Source organism: Pleurodeles waltl, chromosome 4_1 (genome assembly GCF_031143425.1).
Source record: "Pleurodeles waltl isolate 20211129_DDA chromosome 4_1, aPleWal1.hap1.20221129, whole genome shotgun sequence".
Taxonomy (NCBI): domain Eukaryota; kingdom Metazoa; phylum Chordata; class Amphibia; order Caudata; family Salamandridae; genus Pleurodeles; species Pleurodeles waltl.
The window spans coordinates 1,021,834,715-1,021,852,855 of record NC_090442.1 but is presented as its reverse complement, the minus strand read 5'-3'; the positions used below and the strand labels follow the sequence as shown (position 1 = coordinate 1,021,852,855).

General features: G+C 45.7%; 1 protein-coding gene across 2 annotated transcripts in view; it reads right to left on the bottom strand.

The window, feature by feature from the left end:
* LOC138288364 (zinc finger protein 19-like) overlaps positions 1-14,689 on the bottom strand; it is a 62,332-nt gene extending 47,643 nt beyond the window's left edge. Inside the window, exon 1 of one of the 2 annotated variants that reach the window (XM_069229924.1) lies at positions 14,511-14,689. Coding sequence is in view for 1 of the 2 variants with exons in the window: in XM_069229923.1 (XP_069086024.1) it covers positions 14,511-14,534 (24 nt within the window). In the remaining variant the exon portion in view is untranslated. The remainder of the gene's footprint in view (positions 1-14,510) is intronic. The other variant, XM_069229923.1, reaches the window with a different exon arrangement.
* Positions 14,690-18,141: the final 3,452 nt, after the last annotated feature.

The following is an 18,141-nucleotide window of genomic DNA, read 5'->3' as shown; positions in this document are numbered from 1 at the left end:
TGTGTTTTAGCCATGTTGTTTACCATGGCTAAAAGTTAGTGGCATACAGAGGAGTAGCGTGGAGTATTGAAGAGTGCAATAGCGAGAGTGGAGTACAGTGGAGTGGCGGGTATTGGAGTGGCACAGTGAGGAGTTGTATAGAGTGGCATACACTTGAGTGGCAGAGTGGAGTGGACTGGTGTAGAGTGCACTGGCGTAGAGTATAGTGGTGTAGCGTGCAATGGCACTGAATTCAGTGGCGTACGATGCAGCATCATAGAATGCTGTGGTGTAGATTAGAGTCGTGGATAGTTGAGTGCAGTGGCACAGAGCAGAGTGGCACAGAGTTGAGTGGTGCAGAGTAAAGTCGAGTGGCATAGAGTGAAGTGGGGTAGATGGTGCAGAGTACAGTAGCAAGGAGCGGTGCAGAGCAGAGTATATTGCTGTAGAGTGCAGTGGCATAGACTGGAGAAGTGCAGAGTAGAATGGCGTTGAGATCAGTGGTGAAGAGTACAGTGTTGCAGAGTAAAGTGTCGGAGTGCAGTGGTGTATGGTGGAGTACAGAGCAGTGGTGTAAAGTATAGTGATGCAGAGTAGAGTGCACTGGCATAGTGAGCAGTGATTAAGAGTAGAGTGTCCTAGAGTGTGTGGCATAGGGTCAATTGTTTTAGAGTAGACTGAAGTGGAGGAAAGTGGAGTGGTGCAGTGTAGACTGCAATTGCGTAGAGTGGCACAGAGTGAAATGGCGTAAAGTCGTGTAGAGTGCAGTGACATAGAGTGCAGTGGTGCGGAGTCGCGTGGAATATAGAGGTGTAGAGAGCAGTTGTGCAGAGTAGACTGGTATGGTCTAGACTGCAGTGGTGTACATACAGTGCAGTGGCAGAGTGCAGTGGTGTAGAGTCAAGTGGCTAAGAGTGCACTGGCATAGAGTAGAATGGACATGGTACAGTAGAGGCATAGTATTAAATGGTGTAGAGTGCAGTGAAAGAGTGTAGTGGCACAGAGTGGTGTAAAGTGGAATGGTGCAGAGTAGAGTGCAGTGGTGTGGAGTGGTGCAAAGTAGAGCGGAGTGGTGTAGAGTGGAGTATTCATGGTGTGACAGAACACATTTTCAAATAAAATGGCTATTACATTTGCACAGATATACAGTTTTACTAATAAAACTATACAGTGCACAGTCGAACATGTGTGGAAATTGCATCACCTAGTTTAATGATTCATTTTGATCATATTAAAGTATTTGTTTCCAACATACTTCAGCAATAACAAAATGTGCTTCATTTTTGTGTTTATTATTCTGATATTTTCTGAAATACTTACACAGTTAGTTTAAATATTGTTGTGTGCTAGAACAAAACTCTTTTCTATTCCAGTAACCAAGCAAGATTGTCACATAAATCCTCTCACTTTGAAGTCAGAGAAAGAAAAGTAAACAAGCACCCATGGAAGACAGTGCCTGACATCTGACCACACTCAGTCTTTGACTGCACAGCAAATGTGAGATAAAACAATTTACAGGCCTGTTAGCAGAAAGCGATTTCATGGAAGAATTCAGAAAACACGGTTTAGGCAATGGGAGGGAAGACCTAAAAGCAAATAATGGCAGGAAATGGAAAGCCAGAAAATGTGAGTTATGAACCAAAAACCAAATTGTAATTAACAAGCAGAATCCCCAAGATGTCTTTAGCAATGGGCTGCATCCTAAAAAGGGTACATTTTCTGTGGGAAAATTTGATGTGTCCATGCTGGGTTTTGGGGCCTTTCCGGTCATGGGTACTAGCCCTACCCAACACAAGTGTGGTGCCATTTTTATCAGGATACTCAGGGGAACACAGAATAGCACAGCAAGTGTTATTACCAATTAAATTTCTCTGCTTTTGTGCCTTCCAAATGTAAGCCAGTTTGTAATCAAGAAGACATTTTGAGAAATGCTCTCTTATTCACATGGTAGTATATGTACCCACTAATGCAGATATGTGCACCTAACCACTACTTTTAAACTTCATATCTTGTGCCCATTTAGGAAGTAAATAAATAGGTTTACTTGATACCTGTTTTTCACTCTATATTTTACCATATGAATTGCTCTATAACCGGTACACAATGAAAACCCATTGCAGGGTGCAGCTCAGTTATTGGCTTCGGGTACCTCAAGTTATTAGAAAACTCACAAATCCCTTATGTCCCTGAAACCAGAAGGTTCTAGCAGGTGTAATGGTATATTGCTTTTATAAATCAGCCATTGTGACAACAAGTTACAAATGAAAATGTTGTCGGAAATGGCTGGTTTTTTTTCCTACTAATTTAATTATTTTTTTTATATCAACACTTAGGGCCCCATTAGGAGTTTTGTGGACGGAAAACTCTATCTGCCAAACTCCCGACAGGGTGGCCCCAGCCTATGCGACCACCTCCCCGCCGGAGCTATTATGGGTTTCCAGCTAGGTCGTTGGGCAGAAACCTATGTTTCCTCCCGCTGGCCTAGTGGGAAACAGGCTACATCACTGTCTCCGGTTCATAATCGAGCCAGTGGCAATGCTGTCACCTGCAGGGTGCACCAGCACCCTCACAATGTTCACGGTCTGCAAAGCTGCTAAGTGCATGGGCAGTGCAGGGGCCCCCCTTTTCATGGCGGTGTTACCGCCTTAAAATCGCTGGCGGAGAAGGAGGTCGTAATCCCCAGGCGGCCGGGACCCAAGATCCTGGCGGAGCTGGCGGTTCAATGTGTAATCGCGAGTGTGGTCTACAGACCACCACACTTGTAATGAGGCCCTTAGTTTCTTTGGGGAAACGTTGAAGGATCTACACAATGATCCCTTACTTAATTCAGAATTTCAAATTTATTTTCAGCTACGTACAGCTTTCTGGGAACGACCATAGGGTTCCCACCCGTTTCCACCATAAACTGGAAGGAAGTTAAAAGCAGACAAAATAGCAAAAATGGGTTATCTCCCAGTAAAATGCCAAAATTGTGTTAAAAAAATGTTTTTTTTTTTTTTGTTTTTTTAAATCAAGTCTGTCTGTTCCTGAAAGCTGGGAAGATGGGGATTTTAGCACTGCAAACCTTTTGTTGATGCCATTTGCAGGAAAAGACACAGACACTTTCTTCTGCAGCCCATTTGCCCCCATTCTTCCCCCTCCCACACCCAAAAAAACCCAAAATGTAGCTACATTTTGGCTAATTCCTTTGTTCCCTCCAAGGGAATCCACAAACCTAGTATACCTTTAGAATCTCCAGGATGTTTGAAGAAAAGGAAGCAAATTTGGCATAGATTGGTTATGTGGACAAAAATGATGGCGGCCTAAGTGCAAAGGAGAGAGTGGGGGGCTAGCAGCGAAAGTATTAAGTTGCACTTGTGCTCTTCCTCTGGCTGCTCTTCCACTTGTCCTTCTTCCCATGTGCTGAATCGTGTTCTGGCCTGAAACCCTCTAAATGAACCTCTCCCATGAGATCGTTATTTTGATAACCTTAGCAGGGAAAACACCCTCTTTATCCATCCCTTTAGAACACACTCCCACTCCAAAGACTGTCCTGCAAACTGCCTTTTTAAGGCTGTAAAGGTTGACATGTATTTACTCACTGATTTTAACATTTCTTCTCCAAACAAAAGGCCTTATAAATCTATATTAACATCTTTGTTTGCTATAGCTCCCACTTTAAGCTGATGGAAATCACAACTGCCTTATGTCTTTCTGATAGAAAACGCTGCATTGCTCAAACAGGAAACTGCTCTTTGACTTCAGCTACTTAATAAAGATATATCTACGGCCACTTCTTTAGGATGCAGCTCCATTGCTATATCCAGAATCCTTGTCAAAGGACCCAGGAAAGTCACTAATTTATCCTCACATTTTTCAAGGATCTCTGAAATCCTTCCCTTAGTTCTCTTCAGTGTACAAACAAAAACTGATCATATCAGGACCCAAATCAGTTGTGACACAAAACATCTTCTGTTACTGGTCTTGAGCCCACTTTGATCACTCCCCTCCCTCCACCCCCCCCAGGGATTTTCTTGTCCATTCTGTAACATACTCTCCAACATGTCCCATATGCCATCACTGTGCTAAATGCATAGTGTGCAGCACTGGGAATAAACACAACCCTTTCCTTGTGAGTTTTTTTACCCCCACTGCAGTGGATTTAAAATCTTTCCAATCATTACTCATTATCTTTAAACTCCTCACCACGATCATATTTCATCATAGGCAGTACTTTCATCTGTTTGACATTGTTGCAGACCAAAAACCTCCTCAGCATCCAGTAAAACCAGAATTACTTTGTGCCTCTCTGGGTAACTTTTCTCACTGTGCAGCTTTGGACACTGTTTTAATTTGTGATACCAAGATCTCTGTCAACAGGTGCTCTCTCCAGAGACTCAGCCTCTCTAAGTGTTCTTAAATGTTTTATTTCCCATTTTTATTTCCTTTCTTTTTCTACTCATCCCTTGCCTTCAGAAATCGACCAAAACGCCACCTCTAAACTCCTCCCCACCCCTGTCTTTCTCTTCACTAAAGCAGCTTTAACTGAATCCTTCATTGATGCAGTCACAACCCCTTTCAAAGGGTCATAGGGCAGCAGCACTGGAGTCACAGTGGTTGCACAAGTTGAGCAGTCCCAGGCTTCTCGGAGATGATGTAGGTGCAGGGAGGACTGTTCACACTGATACCAGCGTCCAGCTCTTTTAGCAACTGCCTGAGGCTATTCCCCATTTATGATTGGCAATATCCAGGCTAGGCCCTGCTATAAAATATGAGTCTTATAAGTCCCACTATGGCTATTCAAAGTCCAAGTGGCCCAGTGCCTTAGTAGCATCAGTCAGAGCAAATCTTTTTCCGAGATCTCTGAAATTAGATGTTCAGTCTTAACTGATCCCGCTGGAAACGTGACAGAAGCCAGGAAGCAATCAACGATCTTGGGTTGAGGTTGAATGCCGTTAATGAGCAGTAGTCTTGTTGCGGTAGACACAGGGGATGAACCTCCGTGGGGCCTAGCCTAGATATTACCTCACATAAATCAATCAATCAATAAATTTGTTGAGCACGCTACTCACCCAGTAGGGTCTCAAGGCACTGGGGTGGGGAGGGAGTGCTACTGGTTGAAGAGCCAGGTCTTGAGGCACTTTCTGAAGGACAGGAGGTCCTGGGTCTTGCGTAGGTTGGTGGGGAGGGAGTTCCAGGTTTTGGCGGCAAGGTGGGAGAAGGACCTGCCGCTGGATGCAGTGCGGTGAATGCGAGGGACTGTTGCGAGGGCGAGGTCGGCGAAGCGGAGTTGGCGAATAGCCCCAGTCCCTTGCTAAAAGAGTGGGACGCTAGTGCCAGTGTAGGCAGTGCTACAATCCAGACCTTGTGAAGAGTGTGTTATTATTTAGTGTGTACTGTATTTTGCTTTGTGTATATACTACTTTATATAAAATTAATTTAGTTGGGCATTCATTTATTGATGTTGCTGAACGAACACTGAGTTTTGAGCCTGTGTAGTCCTTGCATCTACCTCCTTCCAGAGAGGCTTCTCTGCTGTCGCAGTAGGCATCTTCGGTCTCTGATGGCAGATGTGGGGTGCTACTCAGTTTCCAGTGACAAAGTAGCAGCTCTGTATTCACAGTTACACACTGGTCACAGGCAAAGGCCCTCTGCAGCACCTACCTGGCATATGGAGAGTCACTTTCCATGCAACTGCGTGACAGCTCTATCTTCACCACAAAGCTGCACCAAGGCGACGGCCTTTAAACTTCACTGATACCCCTGCCCAGCATACCAGAGGATGTGTGTGTGAGTGTTGGGGGGGGGAGGGGTCACAAACAATATACATGGGCAGATCGCCCAATCAGTGCAGAGGTTTAGTCTTCTCCGCAGTCCTCACTTGCCATGCAGGGGATGCAAGAATACACCCAGGTAGCCAAAATGATTGGTGCGCTGTCTCAAACAAACCAGAATCTCACACCCTGCTCCCCAGAATCCTCAGGGCAGGATGCCCACTGGAACTAGCTTTGTCGGTGATCTTCTCCTCACAGGGTCCACTGGTTTGGGTCGGGCAGAAGCTGGTAAATAGATTGCCGAATTGTAATACAACATGTGTACATACCAACATGCTTTTTCCTGTGCGCAAGCAACACAATTCTGCAAATCGGGCTGTATGCGCACAGAAAAAAGCTTTGTATATCTTTTACTCTGAAGTTCGTGTTCTGAGGTTTGCCCACCTTGAAGTGCCCATTCCAGTCTTCCTTTCCTTCCATGAGCAGTCTGTCACAGAAGGAGTGTCTCTAAATCCGAGAGACCCAAAGACAGGACATTGCAGTGACTAAAGGATCACACCTGGACGTTAGCCTCAATGATATGTGTATCAAAGGATCACAAAGGTCCATAGCTCTACTCTTTATGACTCCCTTATCAGCCAAATATCTTCCCTGGGATGTGACAAGACCTCCTTGACTAGTCACCTTTCTATAGAATTAAAAAGCCCCTTTTAAAGTGTACTGAACAGCCTGGCTCTCAGTTATGTGTATCCCACTCAACTGTCATGAATGCAGCAATTCACAACTCTGTCTGATGGGCATCTATCTCCACAGGCTCCTCCAGCAAACCCTAGTTACTCCAAAATGGAACCCAGAGACTGCCATTAATATGCGCTCTGCAGGAACACACACACCCCAGTGCACACATGCGATCACACACGGACTCCCAAATACTGTATCCTTTTACAGGCATACATACATCCCAGCATGCACATGTAATCAAGCGTGGGAATTCTCATGTACTATTCTATTTCACAGTTATACATACATCCCAGTGTGCACACACAACCACATGTGCTGCCTGGCACTGCATATACCCCAATGCAGGTCAAAGGTGAGTTAAGTGCACTGCCGCATAACTTTATTGGAGTGGACCAGAAGGCACAATTTCAGAGACAGAGGTAAAAAGGCCTGTTCACTCTACTGATCACCATTACTAAAAACATGGTATGCTGCCACCACTGCTACTTAACTTCAGGTGAAGGCAGTAGCCTTCCACCACCCGAGGGTAGTGCTTTGGGCATCCCTCACAATCTTAGCAAGACTGCAATCCGTGAGGCAGGCCTAGCTCATGGCACACAGGCATGATCTATGTTCGCCCATGACCAACCCAAAAAAATGTTACCAAGGACCCAGTTATCACTGCAGCTGAATCACTTGAAGCAGGGATGCACGCCTATTTCTATGCGAGGGACTGTTTCGTCCCAACAGATGCCTTCACCTCGCTCTGAGTCATCAATCAAATAACCTCACTTTGTGCTGCCTCAGCTGACAACACACTGCTTGAGCCCTCTTGATCTGTCATCCTAACTTCCCTACTTTGACTTATCTTCTCTCTTTTCTTATATGTATAATAATAAACTTCTTTCTGCTAGGGTCCACTAGTACAGTCCCTCATCATTGCTTGTTTATCTCCACACTCCTAGAATTCCCACTGAACTTTCCCCCAAAACTAAAGTGGCAGTTTGATCTTGGGAGACACAAAATCCTGCCTTAGTGCGAGTGCATCAGTGCTCGAATAGCAAACAATACAAAGAACTTCTCAACCACAAAACTGTGAGCTGATTCTGCAGCCTGTCTATGAAACTCCACACACTGCACATGAAGGATACTGTGTTTATTTGGCACAAAATTATCTGTCGGTGCCTGCTTACCAACCAAGCTACCTTAAATTCCACACATTGTGTGCTGCTCTTGCTGCTGTTTCAGTGCCTGTGTTTACTCTGCACTAGTTTTGGTTTAAAAGACTCAAATCTATATAATTACCAAGAACCCAAAACACAAATATGTTTTAAAATCAACACAACTCCTTAAACGCCTAATGTTATACAACGTACCTTCCTTGATTTAAAAAAGTAGAAAGTCCTTTGTAATCCTAATGTTCCTTAACTTTAATTTTTAATAAAATTCGCTCTCATTTTACTAATGCCCTTTTCCATTCAGAAATCATTTATTATTTGCATATTTTAAAAAAACTTAGCTAACGATGATAAGTGTTCAAAAGAGTGGAAAAAAGAACTTAAGGACAGTGAACATTCTTACTGTAGAAGTTATTTCATCAAGTTTAGTATACCTTAAAGTTGCTGTTAGCTGGTGGAGCATGGCCAAATGGCCGAAGATGGAGGCCATGTGTTAATTTTGCCCCAGCATAATCCTTCAGTATCCTGCTGGATTTCAGCAGCTCATCTGTCTGTGGACACGCCAGTTGATTGGATTACTGTGATTGCCTGCACGCTTCCCTGGCCCGTTCGCGCTTGGATTCGGGACCTCATGTGCGTGTGGTGGCTGCCCCCTGTGACTGGGATCATTTGGTGCCCTCTGGGCACTGCAACAGTAGGGTCTGCACAAATCCTTCCTCTGGGAGCTGCCAGACCTTCACCTGGGACTTGGCTTCTGCACGTTCAACTGCCGGGAAGTTACCGCCTGGTGAGGCTGGGTGGCACTGCTAAGACAACCTTCATTTCTTTGATACCTGGGTGAGCAGCAGTGCCAAAGAGACTAAGCCACGAACAGAAAGCCCTGCAAAAACGAACTAGTCACCTCAGGGCGGGCAATCAACTGCTCCTGTAGCCTCACCCCACTGAAGTCCAGGGAGGGTAGGTGGGTCGACGCCTGGGGGCCCACCAGAGACCTGGCCATCTAATGGCTAAGGATAAGCTACAGATGGAGGGGAGGGGGAGAGGGAAGCAGGGCACTCTGGACACGATTTCCCAGACCAGGTGTGCCGCTATTTCATCCACACAACCTATAACTGCCACTCCACAGACTGACCTGCAAGCCCCCACCACCAGGGAGTGGTAACAGACAAAGCAGCAATCATTGCAGCCATTACTCAATCCAAGTAGGCCCTGAAGGCCGTACTGTGTCAATTGTGGTCCTACTTCAACAAAAGCAGACAGGGTCCCCGAGGGTAGGATGTCAGAACTAGAGGAGACAGTGAAAACATGGCAACAGTTCCTTAATAAGACAGTGTACATGACCAAGGAACTGGTGATTTGAGTGGAGGATGCTGAAGGGAGGGAATGCAGAACTAATTTGCAATTTGTGGGCTTCTTGAAGGGCACTGAAACCCCCCCCCCGTCCCCACCCATGGAAATTCCTCAAACGCTGTTGCAGTTACCCCCCACTCCCCACTTTTTGCCCGATACTGATGCTGACTTGACTGAGAATGTGCTGGGATCCTGCTAACCAGGCCCCAGCACAAGTGGTCTTTACCTAAAAATGTACCATTGTTTCCACAACTGGCCTGGCACACAGATAAGTTCCTTGTAAAAGGTACCAGAGGTACCAAGGGTCCTGTGACCAAGGAGGATCCCAAAAGGATGCAGCATGTGTTATGCCACCCTAATGGACCCCTGCACACTGCCATTGCAGATTGTGTGGGTTGGTGGGGATAAAAATGCAAAGTCGACATGGCATCCCCCTCAGGGTGCCATGCCCACAAAACACTGCCTGTGGCATAGGTAAGTCACCCCTCTAGCAGGCCTTCCAGCCCTAAGGCAGGGTACACTATAACACAAGTGAGGGTATTGCTGTATGAGCAATATGCCCTTACAGTGTCTAAGTCCATTCTGAGACATTGTATGTGCAGTGTGGCCATATTAAGTATATGGTCTGGGAGTTTGACATTTCGAACTCCAAAGCTCCATAATGGCTTTACTGAATGATGGGAAGTTTGGTATCAAACTTCTCAGCGCAATAATCCCCAACTGATGCCAGTGTGGGATTTATTTACAAAATGCACACAGAGGGCATCTTAGAGATGCCCCCTGCATTTTACCCAATCCTCTAATGCAGGACTGACTGGTCTGTGCCAGCCTGCCACTAGCAGAGAAGTTTCTGACCCCATGGGCTGAGGGCCTTTGTGTTCTCTGAGGCCAGAAACAAAGCCTGCTCTGGGTGGAGGTGCTTCACAACTCTCCCCTGCAGGAACTGTAACACCTGACGGTGAGCCTCAAAGGCTCAGGCCTCATGTTATAGTGCCCAGGGGCACTCCAGCTAGTGGAGATGCCCACCCCCCGGAAACAAAAAACACTTTTTGGTGGCCAATTCGGTGGGAAACCTAGGAACAACAAGGAGAAGTGACCACTTCAGCTGGGACCACCCCTAGGGTGTCCAGAGCTGAAGTAACCCCCTCCCTGCAGAATCCTCCATCTTGGATTGGAGGACAGGGGCCAATAGGGATAGGAATGTGCCCCCCTCCCCAAAGGGAATGGACACAAGGAGGGTGTAGCCACCCTCAGGGACAGTAGCCTTTGGCTACTGCCCTCTGTAACGCCACTAAATCTTGTCTTTAAGGGCTTTACTGAACCCAACTCACCAGATACCTGGCGACCTACAAGAAGAAGAATGACTTGTCGTAGTTTGGACTCTTGCTCTGAGCAAGACTGCTGGTTTAAGGATGACAGTACTTTTGTTTGTAGGCGACTGAGTCTTTCCTACAACAAGTCGCAACTGTTGTCCCAACCTTACCGGCTCACTAGCAGCACCTCACCAGAAACACTATAGTAAAAGGTGATTTATGGCAGTCGTTTACACATGGACTCAAAATAAGATATCTCAGGGAATGTCGTGCTTAAACGGAGATTACCCTTTTCTCACAGATATATTATGTCTCATACAAACAAAGGCAATAACACAGATGCAGTGAAGTTATAACAGTTTTTATTTAACATAACTGCAATTTGCGATAAGTTGCATGAACTGCAATGATTAGGATAATGAATATAGCAAGTAACAGTATTGTGAAGAAGAGAGTCATTGTTATGAAGACCCCCACCATTTTGCAATACATGGAAGAGATATATATAAGATGGAATATGCCCTAATGAGAATAGGCCTAACCTCCTACCTAAAGGAGAGCTGGGTTCGCTAAACCTAATCTGCCAAAGCCGTGTCCATGAGAGGAGCCCCCAACCCTTGTTACCTTGGAATGAGGTCTCTATCTCAGACTCCGCAGGGACACGAAGACTGGGTCAGCGTCAAGATGACTGCAGCATCGGTATCAGCGATGGTGGCGATGCCCTCTGGTCGGAATCCCTCTGATTATCTGTCTAAAGTGTGATGTATTTATACATATCTACAAGGTCCCCTGACGTAGGTGTATTCCAAAACAATAGATAACATGCATGCTTGGGACGGCAATTAATATCAACAATCCCTCGAAAGTATAGAGAGGGAAAATCCCTAAGTGTGAACACCTACAGTTTGTTTGTCTTTGGTGCTTGATCTTGACGCCTTGGCACAGTGACACTGATAATGTAACTCATAACAAGTGGCCTAACTATAAACAAGGCAGCCATCTTAGAAGAAATAAATAATTAAATGTGCTAAGACAGAGCAAGCTAAGTAGATTAAAAGTCACTAGGTGACGGGGGCACAAGTCTACAAGCCAGCGGCTAAGCTAACTCCTGCTATCCCATTAAAATGAACTAGGATTCACTACAGACTGCTAAGCTGAAACCCTCAGCAAGAGAAGAAGGAAGACGACAACTGCTTTGGCCCCAGCTGTACCGGCCTGTCTCATGCTTCAAAGAACCTGCGAAAGAACAGCAACGCGTCCAGCGGGACCAGCGACCTCTGCCCAATTCCAGAGGACGGCCCTGCACCCGAAAGGACCAGGAACTCCAGAGGACAGCGGCTCTGTCAAAGAAAACCAAGGACTCACACCTCACTCTGGATGCTTGAGTCCTGACCCCTGTGCACATGATGCCCACAGCCTGTGTCCAGGTGGTCCACCCAGCAAGAGGGTCCCCAGGCGATTGCGAGCAAGAGCCCACTTTGGGTTGACCTCCCCACCCGTCCACGATGCCGCCTGCAGAGGGAATCCCGAGGACCCGACTGCAAAGTTCCGGACGAAGATATCTGACGCCTAAGAACACACTGCACCCACAGCCGCCAGGCCTTGGAGAAACCGAAACCTGGTGCAGCTATGTTTATCAGGCAGCCCTCCTCCCTGTCTGACCGGTGGTGTGCCCAGAAACCCCCCTGGACCTCGCCTGCAGCCTCTGAGTGACCCCTGGGGTCTCCTCATAGACCAGCAATGAAAACCCGACGTCCTGTTTGCACCCTACACTCGGCCGCCCCTGTGCCGCTGAGTGTGTGTGTTTGGTGCCTACTTGTGGCCCCTTCAGTGCTCTTCTAATCCCCCCTGGTCTTCCCTCCAAGTAGTGGGTACCAACCTGCAGGCAGACCGGATTCTGAGTATCCCCTGTCTCCATAGGAGCCCACGTTAAAATTGCTCATCTCTGACCTCTGCACCCGGCCGGCCCCGTGATGCTGGTGGTGGGTATCTTGGGTTAACTTGAACCCCAACCAATGGACTTCCTAAAACCCAGAGACTGAAACAGTAAGTGTTGTACTTACCTGTAAAACGAGCTAACATTTCTTCCCCCCAGGAACTGTTTCAGAAAATTGCACTGTCCATTTTTAAAACAAAGTATTGCCAATAATTCAAAAACTGTATTACTTACCTATATCAAACAAAGTACTGTTGATACCTATGTCAAATACGAAACTTTTAAGGTACTTACCTGCAACTTGAATCTTGTGGTTCTAAAAATAAAATTAAGAAAATATATTTTTGCAGTATAAAAACCATTGGTCTGGAGTTGTCATTGAGTGTGTGCTTCTTATATTGTCTGTGTGTGTACAACAAATGCTTTGCACTACCCTCTGATAAGCCTAACTGCTCAACCACACTACCACAAAGGAGAGAATTTGTATTATCTACTTTAGCCTCTGTTAAGCCTCTGGGGAACCCCTGGACTCTGTGCACACTATCTCATTTTGATATAGTATATACAGAGCCAGCTTCCTACTCCTGGTTTCTACTTTTGCACTCCCTTGGAAAGTACGGCATTTTAGGACTCAACTAAAATGCATAAATAAAAAAAAAAGATGTATACTTAGGACACCCGCATGTGTCTGAAGATTGTGAGTAGTGTGGCGTTCAGGGGCTACACATTTCAACCGTACGTGATTAGCTGTGTAGGCAGCAAAAAGGATCATGCTTAACACTGATAGGCAAATAAATGTAAGTAAAATAGATTGTAGAGTGGGGGCAGTTGGAACATATGGGGGCTTGTTTTGTGCCATTCTGATTTGGAATGCTTCTTTAGCCAGGTAATGGAAACTAAACATCAGACATTCAACAACGGTCTCCCACAGCACTCTGCGCACCAGACTCCACTAAATAGGAATCCACTGAAGAGCCCTGGAATGGATCCACTCCTTCCTCTCCAGGAGGACTCACTGAGTCCCACACTGTTCAGCGTATACATGGCCCCTCTTGCTGCTATCATCAGAAGCCACAGTATGAACATTGTGTCATATGCCCGTAACACACAACTCATCATTTGCCTCACCAGAGACCCAGACACTGCCAAAGGAACTTCCACTCAGGAATGGAAGTCGCCACCACCTGGATGAGAGAAAGCTGCCTCAAGCTCAACTCTGACAAAACTGAGCTCATCATCTTCAGAAACGCCACCTCAGCTTGGGACAACTCCTGGTGGCCCACATCCCTCAGCGTCCCCCCCTGCACCGACTGAGCATACCCGCAACTTAGGAATCATCCTCGACTCCTCCCTATCCATGACCCGCCAGGTAAACTCAGCCGCCTCCTCCTGCTGGCACACACTCCGCAAACTTCAGATGGATCCCAGTAGACTGTCGCAGGACAGTCACCCACACCTTAGTCACTAGCAAGCTCAACTACGGCAATGCCCTCTAAGCCAGCACCTCAACTAGAAACATCAAAAAACTACAACTCATCCATAACGCCTCCACCACACTCATTCTGTTCTGGACCTCCCTCGCGTAGAACACATCTCCCAACACCTGAGGACTCTCCACTGACTGCTGGTTGAGAAGCAAATCACCTTCAAGCTTCTCACCCACATGTACAAGTCCATAAACAACACAGGACCAGCCTCCCTGAACCACTGGGTCTCCTTCCACACCCCCACCAAATCCCTCCGCTCCGCCCAGATGGCCTTGGCCACCATCCCTTGCAACCGCAAAACCACCGCCGGAGGACGATCCTTCACCTACACTGCAGCAATGAGCTGGAACAGCCTCCCCCTGCACCTCAGACAAAGCCCGTCGCTCACCATCTTCAGGAAGAATCTCAAGACGTGGCTCTTTGGAGGAGGCTCCAACCACCCCCACCCACCCAGCACCTTGAGACCCTCATGGGTAAGTAGCCACGCTTTACAAAAAGTGATTGACTGATTGAGACTTTACAATCAATACTCAATTATTATTGATTTAAAAGGCACAACTCTTATCAATTTTTCTTTTTCTACTACAGACTTTGTTCTTTGCTTTCGAAAGAGGGACGATGACCGGTCTAGTTCTGCAAAGACACACGCAGCCCACATCGACTTGCCCAAACTTCCCCGGCAGCCAAAATTACTCTTTCTACTGCAAACTGCGGTAGCAACAAAAATAATATCCTACATTAACATACCCTGTGTGGGTGACACTCTTCCATAAAGTTCTTGGTTCTGCACTTACCTTGTCCGACTCCTGATGGTACATCCCTCCCCTGGCTAAGCCTGCACCTACCGGACGAAGGGTGGGTGAGCTGGCAGGGCTCTATCAGGGAGGTAAAAGCTTCAGATAAGAGCTGTTTCCTTGCAACCTAAAGTCAGAGGGACGTAGTCCCGGAAGTGAGATTGAAGGATTCGACAGCATGTTTAACAACCTACTGCGCATGCCCAGAAATAGGGAATACTGATCACTGGGACGTGCGCTCATACAGAAACACACCACGCGTGCTCGATACGCATTCTCCATCGGAACGTGTACACGATTTGGCTTCTGAGGACACTGCTTCTGCGTATACGAGACCGGTAGAGACTGTGGAAAAGATACTGCTGTGGTGTCCAGCTGACCATTGTGGTGGCTGAGTTGCTCAAATCTGTTTTTTTCTGGCACTTGTAGAGTTGCTATGTCTCTATGATAAATTAAAAACTACAAGTACTGGTAAATTAGGAACTAATACTGGAACTGCAACGATAACATGTTTTTTAATATAGGTTTTATGTCACTCCTTTACCACTTGTAAATATTGCAAATAATAGCTCTTACTTATCCTCAGTTTAACCGTACGTAATCAAAGCGATTCTTTGCTGAGATGGCGCCCTGGGCGGAACAAATTTTGCGCCCAAAGCTGCTGCTTGTAATTTAAGCTTCATTGAGTTCCCGTTTCTATTTATAGGTCAGTTGCTACTAGGGTGACCACCTGGCACTGAGGCAAATTCTGGACAGGACTGTAAAAAATTCAGGACAAAGGGTCAAAATTCAGGACACAAATTCAAGACAAAGGGTCAAAATTCAGGACAAAATTTCAAGAACAAACGTCCATTTTACAGACACACGCAAGAGAGGACATGCCTCACTATGTTGTCAGTGCATTTATTTACTCTTTTTTAACATAGCACTATTTATTCACTGTGGACCTTTTGTGATTGCCTCCTGGTGTGCTACACTCAGGTGTCACATTACGTCCTTGTTCAGTAGTAAAGAATGCCCTTCACGGCAAGGCCATCACCCCTACCCAAATCTACCCGATCTTTCCTGAAGAGAAAGTAAGAGCAAAATTTTGATTATGTTTCTGAACATTTCAAAACCCCTGGCAAACAGTTTGGGAAACATTAAGGTTATTAACCTTATGCTAGTTTAAACAAATTGAACAAAAACATCTGGCTTAACCCAACCGCCCATGGACTTTCAACCTAATTTTAAAGAGGCAGGGCAGATGGTCTGGGTGACAGTCTCACACCTAATGACAGGGTGTGATGTACCCATAACTTGTCTGTAGTCTCACTGCACTAGAGTGTATGTTTGGGTCTCTACATTTATCTCAGAAATGGGAGCCCGGAGTACCAATCAAAGATAATAAAAGAGTAGGATGAAATCGAGATCAAATGGGAGATCCACAGCAAGTAATTCAAAGGATTGTTGCTAACAACTGGATAAATAAAGAAGAGACGAACAAGGTGGGACAATTCCTAAAATCAGACAAGATGGGTCCACCAAGACTATTTGAAGGTATTGGGTATTTGGGGAGTTGTCTGCACACAGGAGCGAAACAGAAGGGGCACTGTCAAGTGGTTGAACAATCAACACCCATCCATCTTGGCAAACTCTTCTGGTGCAATGGTTTGCATGTTAGTGCTTGTGAAGGGTGAGCAGGGGCCAGACCCCTTGCAAGGTTGTGCAAGGCAATTGCCCGCTTAGTCCATGTCTTTATATGGTTTTGAAATTGAGCAAAAGCCAAACTAGAGATCTGGGTTATCCCTAAGTGTCAAGTACACATGGAATCTTCAAATTATTTGGGATGTAAATTGCCCAAACAAAATTTACAAATTTTAAAATGTAATTAGTGTTTCTTTAACATATGGCACTGTTTTCGCCTTCATACACAATTAAATCTCAGATTGAACTGGGAACCAGTTACCTTTCGATACCTAATGATTAATATCTACCATTCTTACACTGATTTCCAGGATGAAAATCTCAGCAGAGCGAACGGTCCCTCCAAGCCCAGTTTGCTTTTTGGTCTTCTCTTCTGCTTTCTGTAGAGGCCATGTGGCACTAGTGAAGATGGTGTGCTACCCCAATGATAGTATTATTTTGCAAACCTTCCCCTGCTCATCCTTTATTCCTTCTTCAGACAGGCCACACATCTGATTTGGTCGCTGCGGCGCCATCGGAAGCTCTTTCCACTCTAAAGCTAACTGTGACTGCGGATGAATTAGATCTTCTGGACTTAGAATGCTTTTATTCAGCTGCAGATGTCCAATGGGTGGCTCACTGGCTTTCTGCCCACCTCCCTGCATGAGATGGGGTTTACCAGTAAAGACTTTTAAGGAAGGCTTAATGCACTGCTCATCGTTTCCTACTGACCATTCTATGGATCACCATCCGGGGTTATCATGCATGGCTTTCTCTTGCCTTGCCAGAACCTGTAAACTCACTGACATGAAGAAACTCTATGCTCCTGCACTACCTTTGCTAAGCCTTCCCACTCGCACAGGATGGCTGTGCTCAGAGCAACTCCATCAGTGGCATGTTGCAGGTGTCTTAAAATTGGGGACTTTGTTTCTGAACAGTGAGCTACTAAATTTCCAAACACTTGTGGCAGACTACCATCTTCACCCCGGTCAACTCCTTACTTACAACCACCTTAAATAATCATTAAGTGCCCTATTTCATGTCTGCTACCTAGCACTAACCCTACAAGAGGTGTGCCAGAAGCTCTGTACCATAGGAAATGGTGGCCAACTGATGGAATGGGTGTACAGACTTATCCTGCAACATGGAAACAACTCCAGGTCTTCTTGTCATACTGCCTGGGTGATTGATGTACCAAACCTCTGCAAGATATGGACTAAAATACTGGACTTTCCCCACAAAGTATCCCACAGCTGTAACTTTAAGTAAATTCATAGTGCTTCCTTGTGAATGCATTCTGCCTGTTGCTTGCCATTGGCCTTGTAGTTTGTAACTCACAATTTGTTGCTTTCAATTTGCTGGCTTTATTTGTTTTAGGCTATGCAGCTTGAATTCCTCCCTTCCCTTGCCAAAACATTATTTACAGTATCCTGCTGAGTGCTCCCTTTCTGTAAACAGGCCTGTAAATCTTGTTCTTATCTTATCATATTTGCTGTGCATTCAAAGAACAAAGTCAAATGTCAGGCTCTGTCTTCGGTGGGAACTTAGTGTTTACTTTCCTTTCTCTGACTTCAAAGTGAGAGGATTTATGCGACAATCTTGCTGGATACTGGGGTTAGGAAAGAGTTTTTTCTATCACATGACAACATTTAAATAGACTTCAGAAGATATCAGAATTAGAAGTACAAATCAAGCACATTTTTGTCAATTCTGAACTGTGCTGGAAACAAATACCTTTACATGATTAAAACAAATCATTGCATTAGGTGATGCAATTTCCACACATCATCGTCTCTGTACAATATAGTTTGATTTGAAAAACTGTATATCTGTGCAAATGTAATGGTCATTTCAATCAAAAATGTGTTGTCTGTAATGGCAGTGTGTTACCACACCATGCATGCTCCACTCCACTCTGCTCTGCACCACTCCACACCACTGCACCCTACTCTGTATCACTCCACTT